The following is a 16709-nucleotide window of genomic DNA, read 5'->3' on the forward strand; positions in this document are numbered from 1 at the left end:
TAATTGAAAGGTGGGTAGTTCGAACTCACCAGATGCTCCATGAGAATAATGAGGCAATCTGCTTCTGTAAAGATTACTATCTTAGAAACCTTATGGGGCGATTCAACTCTGTCCTATCAGTTCCTTATAAGTCAGAATGGACTCAACAGCACTGAGAAACCCAATGCTTCCCAAACTGTGTTCCTGGAGAGTTTAGATGCTTCCTAACTTCTTTGTGGAGAGAGGGTTCTGAGGTCAATTTAGGAAAAGCTTAATACTCTGCCTCCTCTGGAAGAGTCACAACATGCTTCATTCATGTATTCATTCAACAAGTATTTAATGGACTCTTTCCATATGCCAAGCTTTACAGAAAATGAACTCCTCTCATAAGAAGGATACACATCATTAGCACTGGAAGGGTCTTCAGATGCTGGGCTACCAAAATGAATAACCACTGTCCTCTACTGTGGTAGCTCAAGACCTTGAAAAATTGACTGCAAGACAAACAGAATTTTCTGCTGCAATCTCCCAGCAGGGAATTTTCTCGACACAGGAAGCTCTCGGATCTCTTCATGGCTCTTTTAGTAAAGATGAAGCCGAACAGTTGATGGTATATATTGCTGTAAAGCTGTGATTAAAATTTCACATGTCCTTTGCAAGTTCTCACATGATATTATAACATGGAGACACATGAGGGCACTCTAACCAAGCAACGATACAACTGAAATGCTTTCATATTCTTCCCACTCAGTTGCTTAGTCTTATAAAGGAAACTGCCTTACCTTTCTCCTTTGGAGTAGCTGGTGGGTTTGAACCATTGACTTTGTAGTTAGCTGACCAACACTTAATTCACTGTGCCATAGCCTTGTTGTTGTATGCCATGGAGTCTGTTTTGACTTTGCAGTCCAGCGCGTTAACCCGCAGAATAGGGTTTGTGAGAGCAGCTGGTGGGTTTGAACTGCGTTTACCAATCCTACATTGCTACCACAGCTTTGCTGCTGCTGTGTGCTATCTAGTAGGTTAATCTTTTTGCAAGCAGAAAGCCTCATCTTTCTCCTGCAGAGAGGCTGGTGGATTTGAGCTGCTGATCACAGAATTAGCAGCCCAACATGTAACCTACTATGCAACCAGGCTATAGCCTTTGTTGCTGTTGTTAAGTGCTGTTGAGCTGGTTCTGACTCATAGTGACCCTGTATAGGGTTTCTAAGGAGTGGTTTGACTTGCCAACCCTGAGGTTAGCAGTCTAGTGCTTATCCTACAGCGCTACACCAGGACTCTGACCATAGCCTTGTTGTTAAGTGTTGTCGAGTCATTTCTGACTCATAGGGTTTCCGAGGAGCAACTGGTGAGTTTGAACTGCCGATCTTGGAGTTCAAACCGACCTTGTAGGGTGTCTCCCACAGTGTCATACCTGGACTTTTTAGCCTTGTTGCTGTTAAGTGCCGTTGGTTCAGTTCCAACTCACAGCAACCCTACTCTGTATAGGATTTCCAAGGAGCAGCTGGTGAGTTTGAACTGCTGACCTTGCAGTTCAAACTGACCTTGTGGTCCAGTGTATTATCCTGCAGCACCACACCAGAATTCCTCAGCATTCTACCAGGCCTGAGCCTTGTTATTGTTGTTAAATGCAATGGAGTCAGTTCTGACTCCTAGAGACTCAGTACAAGGTTTCCAAAGAGCGGCTGGTGAGTTTGAACCACCGACCTTGTGGTTCAAACTGGTCCTGCACGTATCCTGTAGAACCACGCCAGGACTTCCTTAGCAGTTTAAAAACTGGAAGTCGATATTGTTGAATCAGGATCTCCACTCCCAATACCCTCAATGAGGAGAGCCAGTTTTATAGGACTGGGTCAGAACCAACTCGACTGCACTTAACAACAATAATATAGCACCCCTGGAGTCCTGGTATGGGGCGATAGGATAAGCACTGAACTGCTAACAACAAGGCAGACAGTTCTGAGTCAGAACTGCAACACTAATAACAACACTATAGCTCCCCTAGGGGATCTCTCCTAGAACAATGGCTTCCAAGATGTTAACAGTCACACTTTCCAGGATTAGGGCTTTGAGCAGCTCAGGGCAGAGAAGGGAATTTGTGTTCACAGGTTACTCATTATCTAGAGCCACTGAACAGATGGAGAGAAAGTTAACAAAGGCTCATATCCAGAGATCGACTGGTCCAATCAAACCCAGAGGAGAGAGAACTGGTTGGAGGAAGGAAGCTTCAGTTTTTCCATCTTTAAAATGGAGCTGACTTGTTTATAGTTTACCAGAGGAGTGTGGCGCTGTCGGATCAGCTCTGGAAGGCAAGGTCGTTTGAACTGCAAGGTTGGAGATTCAAACTCAATAACTACTCCTCGGAAACCCTATACTGGGTGGCTATGAGTCGGAATCGACCGGGGAGAGGACAAACCAACACATCTGGAGACATTTACTATCTCTTTTATAAAGTTCATTAAGTTTTACACGCAGAAAAGAAAGCTCCCCAGCCTCCCGTTATAGCTCTAGGAGGAACAGAGTGCGCTTCGTTGTCAGCAGAAGTAACCAAAGTAACGAGAGGTCGGAACTGGCTCGCTCGGGACCGGTTTCTCCACACCGGTCTACGACGCTGGGGAGGGCAGGGCGCCGGGCGGCTCCCGCGCTTTCCTCCCCCGGCAGAGGCTGGCCCCGTTCCCCGCGCCCCTCCCGGCCCGCTGGGGTTAATAGAGGTTAAGGTTGCCGCCTGGCACCGCCAGCTCTGTCCCGCTGGAACGAGGTGTGAGTGACAGTGCGCAGCCGTGATCGGTTCTACTTCTTCCACCCCCACCCCACCTTCCGACCACCCCGACCGCCGCGGGACACCTGCCTAGGTTCAGCTAGCACCCCAGTGCTAGACTCCGCGCCAAGATCTCGATGCTAGCGGCTCTCAGCCCCTGGGGCCGACGGGCGGAGTCGCAGAGGGATCTAGGGGAGAAGCAGGGGCGCAGATCAGTAGGAGCAAAAAACCAAAACACACACACAAAAAAAGATGGAGAAAAGAGAGGAAGAAACTGGGGGATTCCACTCAACAGGTGTTGAGTAGTGGGCCAAGACGCCGCGCGGGCAACGCAATACAGACTCCAAGCTTGGCCGTAAGCTCCCTGTGAGGAGTGTCGCCTCGCATCCCTCTAGCCATCGGTCCCCACGGTAAGAGCGTGCGCTCCACGTGCCCAGCGCTTCAATGTAGTATCTCTGAATTTTCTTAATACCCCTAAGCGGAGGATCAATGATCACCCCGATATTGCCGACCAGTGGACGTCCGTGGAGAAGTTTAGTGGCGAGCCTGTAATATTTGCAACTAGTGAGGGGCGGTGCGGAGACCCAGAGCGGGGCTTTGGGCAACTCTGAAGCCCAGGCCATACCCCATGCGACTTCAGAGCCCTCTGGGTACTGTCGGAACACAGTCTACGCCTGGCTCCCCCCATCTGTTGCCGGCCTCGCAGGGTGGGAGGCGAGGGAGAAGAACCAAGAGGGTGACCAGGTGGTTCTCCGCCATCCGACTCTCGGTCCAAGGTGCAGGGGTCGCTTTGCATCTAGCAGAATTAGAAGTTGACCTTCTTTCTCCAGAGTCGCATACTCAACGGGGGCAGAGTTTGGGGGAGATGACCCCCTCGGGGCCGCCATGAGTGGAACGGTGTCTCTGGGGTCTCGGGGCTGCACTAGGAGGAAGCAGGTGGAGGGAGACTAGGCAGCCAGCGCAGGCGGCTGGGAAGGAAGCACGACTGAGCCAGCGGAGCTACCACGCGGTGGGTGTGCGGCGCTTTCATTCAAACTTTGGGGGAGGTTTCCGATAGCGTCAGCGAAGTGGTGTGACCAATCTGAATCCAGGGAATGGAATAAATTATGTAAATCACCATCTGGCGATGGGTCAGATGACTCGATCCTTTAAACACGACCTCTCTGAGAGCTGTGTGACAGTCTCAAGTTTGCGTCCTAACGCACAGGGTGCGGACAGACTAGGCTCAGGCCCCTCATACCACCACCCGCCCACGCCTTGGCTAAGCCAAGTTTTCCTGTTCCACTTTCTTCTTCCTTGCCGCCTTTCTCAACTGTCTAGCCCACCACCGTCTGTTGGAGAGAGGGCTGCCCACACTGGTGTTTCCAGTGTTGGAAACGTTTTTTTGGGTTTGGATTTTGGTTTGCAGTTTCAGGGGAGGGGGCGTGGCAGGGAAGGATGAGAAACCTGGTTCCCCTGCTCCGACTCTGCAGTGTTCTTTGTTGCATTGTCTCGGGAAGCCCCTCAGAGTTTGGTCCAGAGGGACGGCTGCAAGGTAACGTGCATTTGTCTTTATTTCCCCCTCACTTCTCTTCTATTTGCCGGGCTCTTTTCTCCAGTCCTTCCTCGTTTCTGAAAAAGGCTTCCTTTAATTTTTCCCATTGCCTTTTTCATTTTCTCCTCCGTTCCAGCTTTGAAGCCCACTAATTTCTTGGGCGCTTGTCATTAGGAAATCCCGTCTCGCGTCATCCAAGAGGCAACAGGCTGGCAGTGTGCGCGCGCTCCCGCTCTCCAGCCTCCTTCCCTTCTATTACCCAGTTTTCTTAATTGGTGCTGTCCAGAAGCTGAGGTGCCTGCCAGCGGCTCCTAAACCTTGTCTTTGTCTTTGAACCTGGAGATTTGAGAGGCAGGAAGGTTGGTGGGGAAAACTCCGCAGTCGGGCGCCCCTTCTTCATTTTCCGTGTCGGCTTTTTGAAAGTTAGTTTGCAGGCTAGTTGGCTCTGGTTCGACTGGTGCGTGCAGGAAAGCTCTGGTGGATTACTCGTGCAGAAAAATGTCTGGTCTTATTCCTCCAAGTTGCCAGCCTCCTTCTTCCTAACACTCGTGCCTTTCCTCCCTCTGGCTACCCTTCTTACTCTTCACCCTCTTCCTTTGAGTTTCTGGTTTTTCTTCATTCTGGGTTTTGTATGGCAGTCTCTGAATTCTCTGAAGAATTGGAAGAAGTGTATCCTGCAAGGAAATGTGTACAGATCGATCAGTTTGAGTACCAAATAATAGGGAGTTCCTACATTGTACCTAGTCACTTCATCTTCTATGCTTCTGTAGAGGTTGGACCAAATGATGTTGGTCTGTGTTAGTTTAAGTGTGTGAGTGAAGAGGGGAAGTTAATTTAAATGAATGGGAAAGTGTTGGTGTACTCAACATGTTCTCAACTCTAATACTAACTAGAAGGGTGATACACTTCTGTAACATGCCGAAGTTCCTTCCAACATCAGTGTTCTAGAGTCCTGAGTATTTGTGGGCCATTTTATTAATTTGAAATCATGTTTATCAGCATGCCTGCTAAGCGTGAGGCACCATTATAGGTGCTGGGGATTCAGAGAAAATAAACCCACAGATCCCTGCCCCCAAGAAAACAGACCATAAACTAATTAAAATATACAAAGAGTGCTCAGTGTTATGGAAGGAGCCTTGGTGGTTAACAGATGAATCTTGGCTTGAGGACTAACAAAAGGTTGATAGTTCAAGCCCACTCAATGGCTCCACAGAAGAGAAGACCTTTATGGCAATCTGTGCCCATAAATATGACAGCCTTGAAAACCCTCTGGAGAATTCTATGCTGTCAAATGAGGTTGCTATGAATTGCATTTGACTGGATGGCATGTAACAACAGTGTTAGAAGAGAAGTAAAGCAGAGGAAAAAGCTGAGTGAGATGGTACACTTTTAAAGCAGAGTGCTGGGATGGAATGTTGTTGTTGTTGTTGTGTGCCATGGAGTTGGTTCCAACTCATAGCAACCCTGTACAGGGTTTCCGAGGCTGTAAATCTTTACGGGAGCAGAAAGCCTCATCTTTCTCCTGTGGAACAGCTGGTAGTTTCGAAATGCTGACCTTGCAGTTTGCAGCCCAGTGCGTAACCACTATACTACCAGAGCTCCCTGCTGGGATGGAATAGGTGGTACAGTTTTAATTATCGCCATTAGGGAAGGCCTCACTGAGAAGTTGACCACAGAGTAAAGAATTGCAGGAGGGAAAAGTAAGCTATAAGGACATCTGGGTGAAGAGCAATCATAAGTCCTTGAGGCTAATGTGAGTCAAGTGGAAAGTAGTAGGAATGAAGCTAGAGAAAATTGTGGGGACAGAAGCAATTGTGAGTCTTCTATAGAGATAAGTGGGTTTATCCACCAATTTGTCTCAATAAGCCAATAGATTCGTTTTTTTTTCCATCTGGTCCTCCTGTGAATGGCTATCAGGTGGAAATTGAGAAGATGTTGAACTAGTTATGTTTATGATTCAAATTTCTCACATTTGGAGGCATTTATCCATTATTTCCATGATAGCCAACCTCAGGTCAGTCCATATGTATTTAGCTGAGTTTTCTGAAACGTTATCCAGGTACATCTGGTGCATTCTTCTCCTTTTCCCTCCTTCTCTTCACTACCCCACACACCAGCCATGATTCGTCTTCCTTTTGCTTCTTAATTCTGGCATAAGGTAAGTTCCTGGGATTTTTGCCTTCCTCGCCTCTCCTCATGCCCACTGGATAGTTTGGTACTTGAACTGCTTAGCCCGTTATCAAGTGATGGTTTCCGGAATGCCTGAAAGAGTGCTGGGTGGGGTCCGTTTATGACTCTTTCAGGTGGTATGCCGATGGCAGCATATACCGAATCCTGGAGGCCGCAGGGATGTGGGTGACATTTGCTGTACTTTGGAGCAGTGGAGCTGGAAAGGGCGGTTTTACTGCTTTTCTGTGGCTCTCCATAGCTTCAGTCATTCATTTAACAAACAAGATGAATGCCTGCACATGTCCAGTACTGGGAGAGACATAGAAACACATAAAGTCTTAGGAGTAAGGGCTGCAATCGCAATAAGAACATTAGGGGAAACTCAGTATATAATAGGTCTATATAGCTTCTTACCTCCAATTCCACAATCTCTGAAAATTGGAAAATGTGTTTGGTAACTTGTTTGGCAGAAAGACCTGGTCTTATCTGACTTGAACTCATTTGGCAGCAAAAAATTGACCTGAAAAAAAATTTGGCCTGAATGGACAAGAGGGATTCTTTTTGCCTTTGAATGTGGGTAGTCATATATGTCCCTGCAGAAATAGAGGTGTGTTTAATTCATGGGGAATGCCTCAGACCCCATTGGAGGTGTTATAAAATATGATATATTCACTGTAATGCCTTTCTGAAATCTGGAATTTTGGAACTTAACTCCACCCAAGCGTTTCAAGAAAAGAATGGAGGACCTGTCTTCTAAAAGCAGGAAACTAAGAGAAGGAAAGAGGGAAGAAAAGTAAAAGAACTATTTCTTGCAGATACACAAAAATTAATATGAGAGAGAAGCCTCTCGTATTAGTTATCTGAAGTGTAGATGGCATATCCCTTTGACTATATCCTCAGACTTCTGGGAGTGGAGGAAGGAACATGTCATCCTCATTCAGCAGTTGTGAAAAACTGAAACTCAGGAGCGTTAAGTAATTTACTGAAGCACTAGACTCCAGATCTGCTGCAAAAGCTCACCCACACTTTGTTCTTTCTCCCCAGATGAGCTCCACAATTCCAGGGATATACAGGCTGCTGCCAACCCCTCTGTGAAGTTTAACCTCCGAACCTCGAAGGACCCAGAGCATGAAGGATGCTACCTCTCCCTTGACCATGACCAGCCCTTAGAAGACTGTGGTTTCAATGTGACAGGCAAAACCTTTTTCATCATTCATGGATGGACGGTGAGACCCAGGGGAGGGCGCCCTGCAGTTTTACATGGGATTTGGTTTCCTTTGTTTTGCTCAATTAAAAAGGATACTGGTGCTTACAGTACCCCCCCCCCCTCTTCTTGTGGGCTGCTTGTATTTCAGACATCTGTGAAGGATGTAATAAGTAACACTGTGTTGAGGAGGCAGAGTGGGCTCCAGCAGGGTGGTATTTCATGCTGGCACTCAGCGGCTTTCAGAAAGTGGCACTCCTGAAGGCAGCAGCCTAGCTCCACCAGCTCTAATTACACTTAATTACGTTGGGCAACCTCTGCCTTGCGGGAGCCAGCCCTCTGTAAGAGTGGAGCTGAACTGGAGCTGCTTGCTGGGTTCAGAGACGTGATGACGAGCCAGCTGGCCTGGCTGGCTGACTGTGGTTGGCATGGTGCCCCTCCTGTGTGCATAGAGATGGCCTGGTTTAAAGGCATGAGACTATAATGTGCCCTTGCCGAGCAATTCACATTGAAAGACCCAAGACAAACTACAACAGAAAAAGGGCCTTAATGTTCAGCTTCCGAAGTTTTTGACCAAGGAGGGATTTATTCATTCATAGAATGATGGTCTTTAGGAAAATGGTACTATTAACTGAGCAGTTTTCTGTCTGCACTAATTGTGAGGGTACAGTCCTCCTCTTAATGATGAGAAATTTGTATCTGTTACATGATGCTGGGTCGTTTGGTCTGCCACCACCTGTTGGGGCTGTCCCTAGGGGAGGCAGCTCTTACCTGTAAATATGATGGAAGGGGAGATGATTTTCCAGCCATCCTCTTTTCGTGGCTTACAATTAGCATCATGCATTTGGATCTTTTTAAAGCCCCCTGTCAAAATGCAAATACAAACTGTCAACAATTTACAAATGAATTGCATTCCAGAAAAGTTCTTTTGTAATCTGTTTGGGACTTAACAGCAGTTTTCCATAGAAACAAGATTCTAAATGGTGTTTGGGTTCCCAGGCTAGACACAGAAAATCTATTTATCTCATAATGTACTTGTGGGTAAGTTTACAACTGGACTTGGGCACCATTTATGACTTGGTTTCTGTGGGAAAATGTGTTCCAAGTTCTAATTTGAGATTCCAGGGACAGATCTTCCCTACACTGGGGTCAAGAGGGATGACAGAGATGGGTTGTGGGAAGAGGTCATTTGTTAACTCTGCATTTGCCTAGGAGAAAGCATTTCCCTGCATCTCTAAGAAAGAAGCTAATTCTCCAGGGCAACCCACCCAATTGCCTTTGAATGATGGCCTAGGCCCCTTGCTTGGCTGTGACAGGGACTCAGACTAACTTCGGGCCAGTATCTCCACCCACACATTTGTATGGGCTCTTATCTCCTAGTGGCCCTATCAGACAGTAGTAGTCTCCAAGAGAACTGGAAAACAACTATGAATGTTTTGCTGAGAGAAAGTGGACTTGTAAAGTCCAGTAAAGTGTAAAGTGTAATGGAAGACAAGTACCCAGGTGGCAATTTGCCATTGGTTGGCTCTGCTCATGTGCAAATGTTTGGTCCCTGAGCAGCCAACGTAAAGATTCTGGAATCTGACTGACTTCCATATTCATCAGGATTTTTGAAATACATTAGGATTTCTGAAACCCAGCAGAAGAATCAATAAATGTTTTCCTCTTTTCTTTGCAGATGAGTGGCATGTTAGAAAATTGGCTGCACAAACTAGTATTAGCCCTTCAGACAAGAGAGAAAGACGCCAATGTGGTGGTGGTTGACTGGCTTCCCCTGGCTCACCAACTTTACACAGATGCAGTCAATAGCACCCAAGTGGTGGGCCGCCAAGTAGCCATGATGCTCAACTGGTTGCAGGTAACTTGACATGAAACAAGACCCATTGCCATCAAGCTGATTCCAACTCACAGCGACCCTATTTAGGATTTTCAAGACTACAAATCTTTATTGAAGTAGACAGTCTCATCTTTCTCCCTCAGAGCAGCTGGTGGGTTTGAACCACCGACCTTGGTTAGCTGACCAATATTTATCCCGTAGCATCACCAGGGCTTCCTAACTGGGAATAAAAGGGAGTCATTTTTCACAAGCAGAATCTCAAATCCAAACTTTCTTAAGAAATAATGGGCAGACTTTGCTACAGTGAGCTTCAGGAGTCTGATTAAAATCTTTGGGACTTCAAATTTAATCAAATGAAGTCTCACTTTAAGTATTTGAAAGCTGGGACTTTTAGAGAACCTTTCCATGATTGTGGTATCTCTGGATTGTTCCTGTTAATTTAGTTGCCGTAAGAAAATTTGCCTTATAGGTCATTATTTGTTGATTTTAGAAGCTGTTGTCCTTAAATTTTGGGGAATGGTCAATCTGAAATACCGACTAAAGTTTGCTCTTGCTTCTAAACAGTGGCTAGATATTAAACTGTTCTGAAAGGTGGTTAAAACAGATGCAACCTAATAGATCACTTCAAATATTAAGTGTGGTAAACAGACTTTGAGGTCTTAAATTGACTTTTTATAGGTTAATGATTTACCTGAGATCAGTGGAGTTACCTGGGGTCAGGGACACATTAGCAAAGTAACCCCACCCCCTGGGCAGTTCCAACCTGACCTTCCTTTTATCCATCGAATTTGATGGATTGAATTCTGGCTACATTCTGGTCAGGATTCTTGATCAATTCCTCTCAAGTCTTATTCTGAAGTTGTTTTGTAGATCTTGGTCCCTGAGGCATGAGGTCAAAGCCTCCTTGCTTTACTTACTCTCCACCAGCTAAGTGCCATGTCAGGGCATGTTACTTCCACTGTGGGGTCCCAGATGGGTGTTGTGGTGGGGAGACTGGCAGTATCTGGGACTGGGTGGAGGGTAGAAGGGAGCTTACTGCTGTAGGCTGTGGTTGGCATTTCAGTCTTCAATGAGTCTAGTGATATCTACATAAATTCATCCTTCCCTGACTTAGATGCAGCAAGAAGGAATAGAACACTTTCAGGGGAGGGTCAGGTATGCAATTGTTGGCATTTGAAGTGCCACTAAGTCCTTTTGACTTTCCTTTCTCGGGTGGTCACCCATTGTCAGCAATGCCCCTGGCAAGTCTGTGTGCCCACATTCCTGTGAATGTTTCTTCCTCATGATGAATAGTTCAGCTGTGGTCACTCTGTGGGTCCACCACTGTATCCTTGACCGAATAGACTTTTGTGACTTTCTGCAGGGGTACGATGACTTTTCTCTCGGGAATGTTCACTTGATTGGCTACAGCCTCGGAGCCCATGTTGCCGGATATGCTGGCAACTTCGTGAAAGGAACAGTGGGCAGAATCACGGGTAAGTTCTGCTTCCTCCATTCACCCCTGGTGGTCCCTGAGCTCCCTCAAGTTCTCCAACAACCTACCTGGTTTTTCTGCACCAGAGCAGGCCCAACTGAGGTAGCATGAGTGAGTCATAGAATGTCAGCTTTAGAAGAAACCTGTGAAAACACCTAATCCGGATCCTCTCAAATGTTCTCTTTAGTCACAAAACCTTTCTTACCAATTGGAACTTGTGATCAAATATATGAAGGGGTATTCTGGTTGAATCTGGTTTTTGGAGGGTGGTATTAGCTTTGCTGGAGTCTTGGGTGGAGTAAATAGCTAATTCACTTGACTACTAACCAAAAGGTTAGAAGTTTGAGTCCACTTAGCGGTGCCTTGACATAAAGACCCATCAGTTGACTTCCAAAAAGTCAGTCGTTGAAAACCCTACTCTGACGCACATGTGGTCACCAGGAGCCCGAGTCCACTCACCAGCAACTGGTTTTGCTTTCTGGTGAGCTGGGCCATTTGGACCTTCCCCTCCCCTGGGGCTGTTCCCAGAACACCAGTGAACATACTTTGAAAGTCACCAATATAGTCTAACACCCTCATTTTACAGGTGAGGAATTTGTGATACAGCAAATAACTAACAGCCAAAGAGAGGGTGGAAACTTGACCTCCAGGCTTCTGGGAAGTCTCTTCAAGTCTCAGCTCATAATGCTGCAAGGCCTCATGGAAAAAGAATGAGTGGCGGATTCTCGTTGTGGATTCTGCCTCTGATTTCTGTTTTAGCCATTAACCTCCTTTTCCTGACATTTAGGTGGGATATTATTTAATGTTGATAGTTACCTGTTTAGAATGGGTGGTTAAACTTTATCCTAAGAGGTCTATTTGATACCAGTATCTATGTGGCCAGTAAAAAACTCAAGTTTTCTAAAATAAAAGACGTATGGCTGTTGAGTCCATCCTGACTCATAGTAATGCTCTAGGGTCGAGTAGAACTGCGCCAAGGTGATTTGGTGGCTGTAAATATGCACACAAGTCAAACTGCCACATCTTTCTCCTGCAGAGCAGCTGGTGGGTTCGAACCTCTGATCTTGTGGTTAGCAGTTGAGCGCTTAACCACTTGGCCACTAGAGACTCCCTCACGAACCTTTGTTGTTGTTATTAAGTGCCGTGGAGTCGGTTCCGACCCACAGCGACCCTGAACAGGGTTTCCGAGGCTATAGATCTTTACGGGAGCAGAAAGCCTCTTTCTCCCATGGAGTAGCTGATAGTTTCGAACTGCTGACCTTGCGGTTGGCAGCCTGATTTGTACCCACTACGCTAAGCATGAACCTTTAGTGAGCTTTTAATGTAAGAGTTTGGATTAAATAATTTAATGGCTGTGTAAAGTTCAGTTTTCCATTTTTGTTGTTGTGTCCTGTTGAGCAACCCTGCAAAGGGTTTCCAAGAGTGGCTGGTTGGTTTGAACTCTGACCTTGCTGTTACCAGTCCAGTGCTTTTGGGCCTCCTCAGATACGCACACAGCTTCCTCTGGGTTCAAATAAATGGTGACTTTGTTGCCCTGAACTTTTATACCCTATTCAGTATTCTTTTAGTTCTGTTTTCCCCCAGCTTCCCTTTTGCCTCCAAAATGCTAAGGACACATTCCTACTCGGTCACCTAGAAGGAATCATTGGATCCATTTCTTTTCCCGAAGTGTCTTCACTTTAAAACAGGATTCTGGTGGAAGTGAATTCATAGCTGAAGCATGATAGAGTAAAGGTGGAATTTCAGGTTCTGGGAATCAGCTGGTGGGGTAGATTTTTTAAAAAAACAGTTTGTGAGGTTTCACTGTTGTTACTTGCTCTTGACTCTGTTCTGACTCATGGTGACCCATGTGGTCACTGTCGAGCTGGGATCCATAGGGATTTCAAGGTTGTGACCTTTTTGAAGCAGATCTCAAGGCACCTGTTTGTAGGTTCCAACTGCCTCCTTTTTGGCTAACAGTTAAGCACCTAACCAGGACTTGGTACTCCTGAAATTGTTGTACATGGACTTAGACTAACTCACGTGTGTGCTAACAAGCACACACACACACACACACACACACACACACACACACACACACACACATTTCTTTAGATTCAATGATAGGATTCAATCTAGCCTGAGAGTTTTATTTTTGCTTACCAAGGTCGAGCGTGGGACCTGAACTGACTTCAAAGTGAGCAATGATTGTGTGACCACTCATGACTGCCCACTAGCTCATTCTGATGCAAAGCAGTTCACTGGGGGTTTAATTGTCTGAGCACCTCTGCCTATCCCTCACAATGAGTAGCCGGAGGTTCCAGAGCTGGACCAACTGCAGTGCACACTAGGTCTCCACCAGTGACAAGGACACACAGCAGGCCCTCCATCCTCCACACTCCCTTCTGCCTGAATCAGAAGTGAGGTGAGGCTAGAGAGCAACTCTCCAGGGGTTTCCTCCCTCCTGCCTGCCTGGGTGGCAGCTGCTTTCTCTCCAGGGCTGGCAGGGAGCTGAGTAGCATGCTAATTAGTGCCCCAAGTTGTCTGTGGAGACTGGGGCTGCCTGTCCCGAGCCAAGCACAGTTCCTTTTCTTTTCCCGTCAGCTTTTCTGTTTGTTGCAGGGCCTGGAGTGAGCCCCATAGAAAGGTATGGGCTCTGTCTGGTTGCCAGGCAGCACCTTAGTAGGTATTTGGCTCACCTGACACATGCTGTTGTGTACTTCCGATGGGAGAGGTTTCTGCATCCTCCTCTCACAGCTGGCTGACTTCCCACGTAGGTCCAGTTAGTGGTGGACTGTGAGAAATGTTGTGATACTGACAAATGCTCAAGTAACCCCATTTGTACTTGTTTTAGAAAGAGTGACGTTTTCTTTATTCGATTTTGCAAAATTGGGAGCCCAACCCAGTAGACACAGGTGTACTCGTGGCATGGCCAGCCCACCAAGAGTTTTATTCCCTGCCTCGAAAAAGCCCCTCCTTCAGTTCCCCTTTTACTAGGTACTATGGAGTCCTGGTGTGGCGCTGTGGGTTAATGCGCCAGACTGCAAAGCCATTTGGACTGCAAAGTCAGCAGTTCAAGCTCACTAGCTGCTCCTTGGAAACCCTATACAGGGTTACTATGGCTCGGAACTGATTCGATGGCACTTCACAACAACAACATGGAGTTTTACAATCTACCCCAAATGCCCCATTTTCCCTCCCTGCAGAGTTCCAGAATCTAGCCTGAAAGGCGGCCATGGTCTTAGGCCATGGTCTTAATGACAGTATTCTTATTTAAAGTTCCTAGTCCTAGAATAAATTTTCCCCCTCTCCCAATTCATCCTGCAAAGACCCCCAACGAGACGGAACTGGCAGCATCGATGTACTCAAGCATGGCAACAGTAGTGAGGTTGGCCCAGGATCGGGCAGTGTTTCGTTCTGCTGTGCTATGAGTTGGTACTGACTCGATGGCACCTAACAACAACAACAACAACAACAACATATATCCCTGGATGTGAATCAACAACCTATGTCTGGTCTATCAGTCTCCTGGGCCCTTTATTCCTGAAGATGGACCATCTTGAGAATTTCTTACAAATCCTCCTCTTTTCTCTTTATGTATTGGTCTCATTTCCATGAATTTTTCTTAAATCCTCATAAAGTGTATAATTTTTGGATGTCCCTAAGAGGAGAGCTAACTATGCCTGATATGATATTACTAAAACATGTACAACCAAAACATACTGGCCCATTTTCCTTTTGTATTTCACGAATGAACAAAGCAGAAGTATTTGACGCACACATAAATGTCCAAAAGTCCGTCTCCAGCCCATAGGCACACAGCTTCATTTAGTTCACGGACCTAGAGTCCATAGCTGCTCTGTCTTTCCATGTCACCACCTCTGCCACCATCTCTGCTGTGGCTGCTTCTTCAGGCAAGGATCCCAAGCTCCATTCGTGGTCTTCCTTCTTGTTGGTCCTGGGATGGTCTGTTCCTGAAATACAAGATAACTACTCCCTTCTTTTAGCTACATATCTTCTACAATGACAGTTCTGACAATCAATTGATACTATTAACAATTACAATTGAAATAATAAAGACTTATCAGCATCATTCTGTACCCCCTTTTCACCAGACTCTTCTGGAAAAGCGGACAACTAGTCAGTGGGGGTTTTCCCTTGATCCCTCTTTCTAAAACCAAACACCTCCATGAAAATCTGTCAAGTCAGCCACTTCATGCCTTTATAGCAGTGTTGTTGTTGTTAAGTACTGTTGAGTTGATTATGACCCATAGCGACCCTGTATAGGGTTTCCGAGGAGCAGCTGGTGAGCTTGAACCTCCAACCTTGCAGTTCAAATGGCTTTGTAGTCTGGCACATTAACCCACAGCACCAAGCCAGGACTCCTTTATAGCAATTGTTGTTGTTGCTGTTATGTGCCATGGAGTAGGTCACTCATAGTGACCCTGTATAGGGTTTCCAAGGCTATAAATCTTTACGGGAGCAGAAAGCCTCATCTTTCTCCTATGGAACATCTGGTAGTTTCGAACTGCTGACGCTGAGGTTGGCAGCCTGATTCATAAACACTACGCTACCAGAGCTCCTTTTTATAGCAATGTTGTTGTTGTTAAGTGCTGTCAAGTTGGTTCTGACCCATAGCGACCCTGTCTGTTGTTGTTAAGTACCGTGGAGTCGGTTCCGACTCATAGTGACCCTGCACAGAGTTTCCGAGGCTGTAAATCTTTACAGGAGCAGAATGCCTCATCTTTCTCCCGTGGAACCGCTGGTAGTTTCGAACTGCTGACCTTGCGGTTGGCAGCCCACTCGTAACCACTACGCTACCAGAACTCCTTAGCGACCCTGTATAGCAATGCCTAAATTGCCTATCCCTACCAACCCAGGAGTCCTGGTGTGGTGCTGTGGATTAATGTGCCACACTGCAAAGCCATTTGAACTACAAGGATCGGTGGCTCAAGCTCACCAGCTATTCCTTGGAAACCCTATACAGGGTCGCTATGGGTCAGAACTGACTCGACCGCACTTAACAACAACAACAACCAACCCAGTACACTGAGAAGACATCCATGTTCTTTGATCTAAAGAAACTTCCATTCTGATTGGAATTTTGAGAAACTGCTTCCATAAGCAAAAGTCCAGTTCATTAAATTGTAGCAACTGACACTTGCTCAGAGTATCAAACATCTTTATATTCATCAGATTAGGTTGTAGTCAGCTCAACAACCCTAGCTATCCAAGCTAGGTCAAATGAGTACCAGCTGCAAGTTTGGGAATTCACACACACCTCCCTGCACTAGCCCTCCCTTTTATTTCATCTCAAGGTCAATGGGTTCCAATAGAACATCCAGTCCTAGGTGATCTCTGATGGGCCAACTTTCCTTTCCTTGAGGCCCTAGAAACTCAAAATGCCAAATTGTCTGGCTTTTTTTTCTCTGCTTTCTGTCAATCACAAATCTCCTGATCTTTCAACAGCTCTGGGTTTCTGGGTTGGTGTGCTTGTCCTTTCAAATGCAAATGTATCAACTCCGGAAGTTCTAGGTGGAACTCAGTATGCTATCTTAAAGGTCTACAAAGGCTTAAGTCGAGAAGCTTTTTTTTTTTTAGACAATTTTAAACTCCCCTTTTAGCAAATCCATATTAGCTTCCAAACCCACCTCATCTGGCAGCGGTATGGCAAGGCAGCCTCTCTTTTCAGGGTCACTTTGAGAGGCTCCCTGGGTGAGGGATGTGCTTCCTACTGGTAACGACTTTCCCTTGGGGAGAGTCCCTCTTCACCAGTCC

At 46.3% G+C, this 16709-nt stretch overlaps 1 protein-coding gene across 1 annotated transcript in view; it reads left to right on the forward strand.

Annotated features, from left to right (window-relative positions):
• Positions 1 to 4171: 4171 nt before the first annotated feature.
• The window catches only part of LIPG (lipase, endothelial), a 29951-nt gene continuing 17413 nt past the window's right edge, over positions 4172 to 16709 (forward strand). Inside the window, exons 1-4 of the mRNA XM_006837486.1 lie at positions 4172 to 4268; positions 7482 to 7663; positions 9320 to 9499; positions 10842 to 10953. Of these exons, the coding sequence (XP_006837549.1) occupies positions 4172 to 4268; positions 7482 to 7663; positions 9320 to 9499; positions 10842 to 10953 (571 nt within the window). The remainder of the gene's footprint in view (positions 4269 to 7481; positions 7664 to 9319; positions 9500 to 10841; positions 10954 to 16709) is intronic.

The sequence above is a fragment of the Chrysochloris asiatica genome, unplaced genomic scaffold, assembly GCF_000296735.1.
Source record: "Chrysochloris asiatica unplaced genomic scaffold, ChrAsi1.0 scaffold00021, whole genome shotgun sequence".
Classification (NCBI taxonomy): Eukaryota; Metazoa; Chordata; class Mammalia; order Afrosoricida; family Chrysochloridae; genus Chrysochloris; species Chrysochloris asiatica.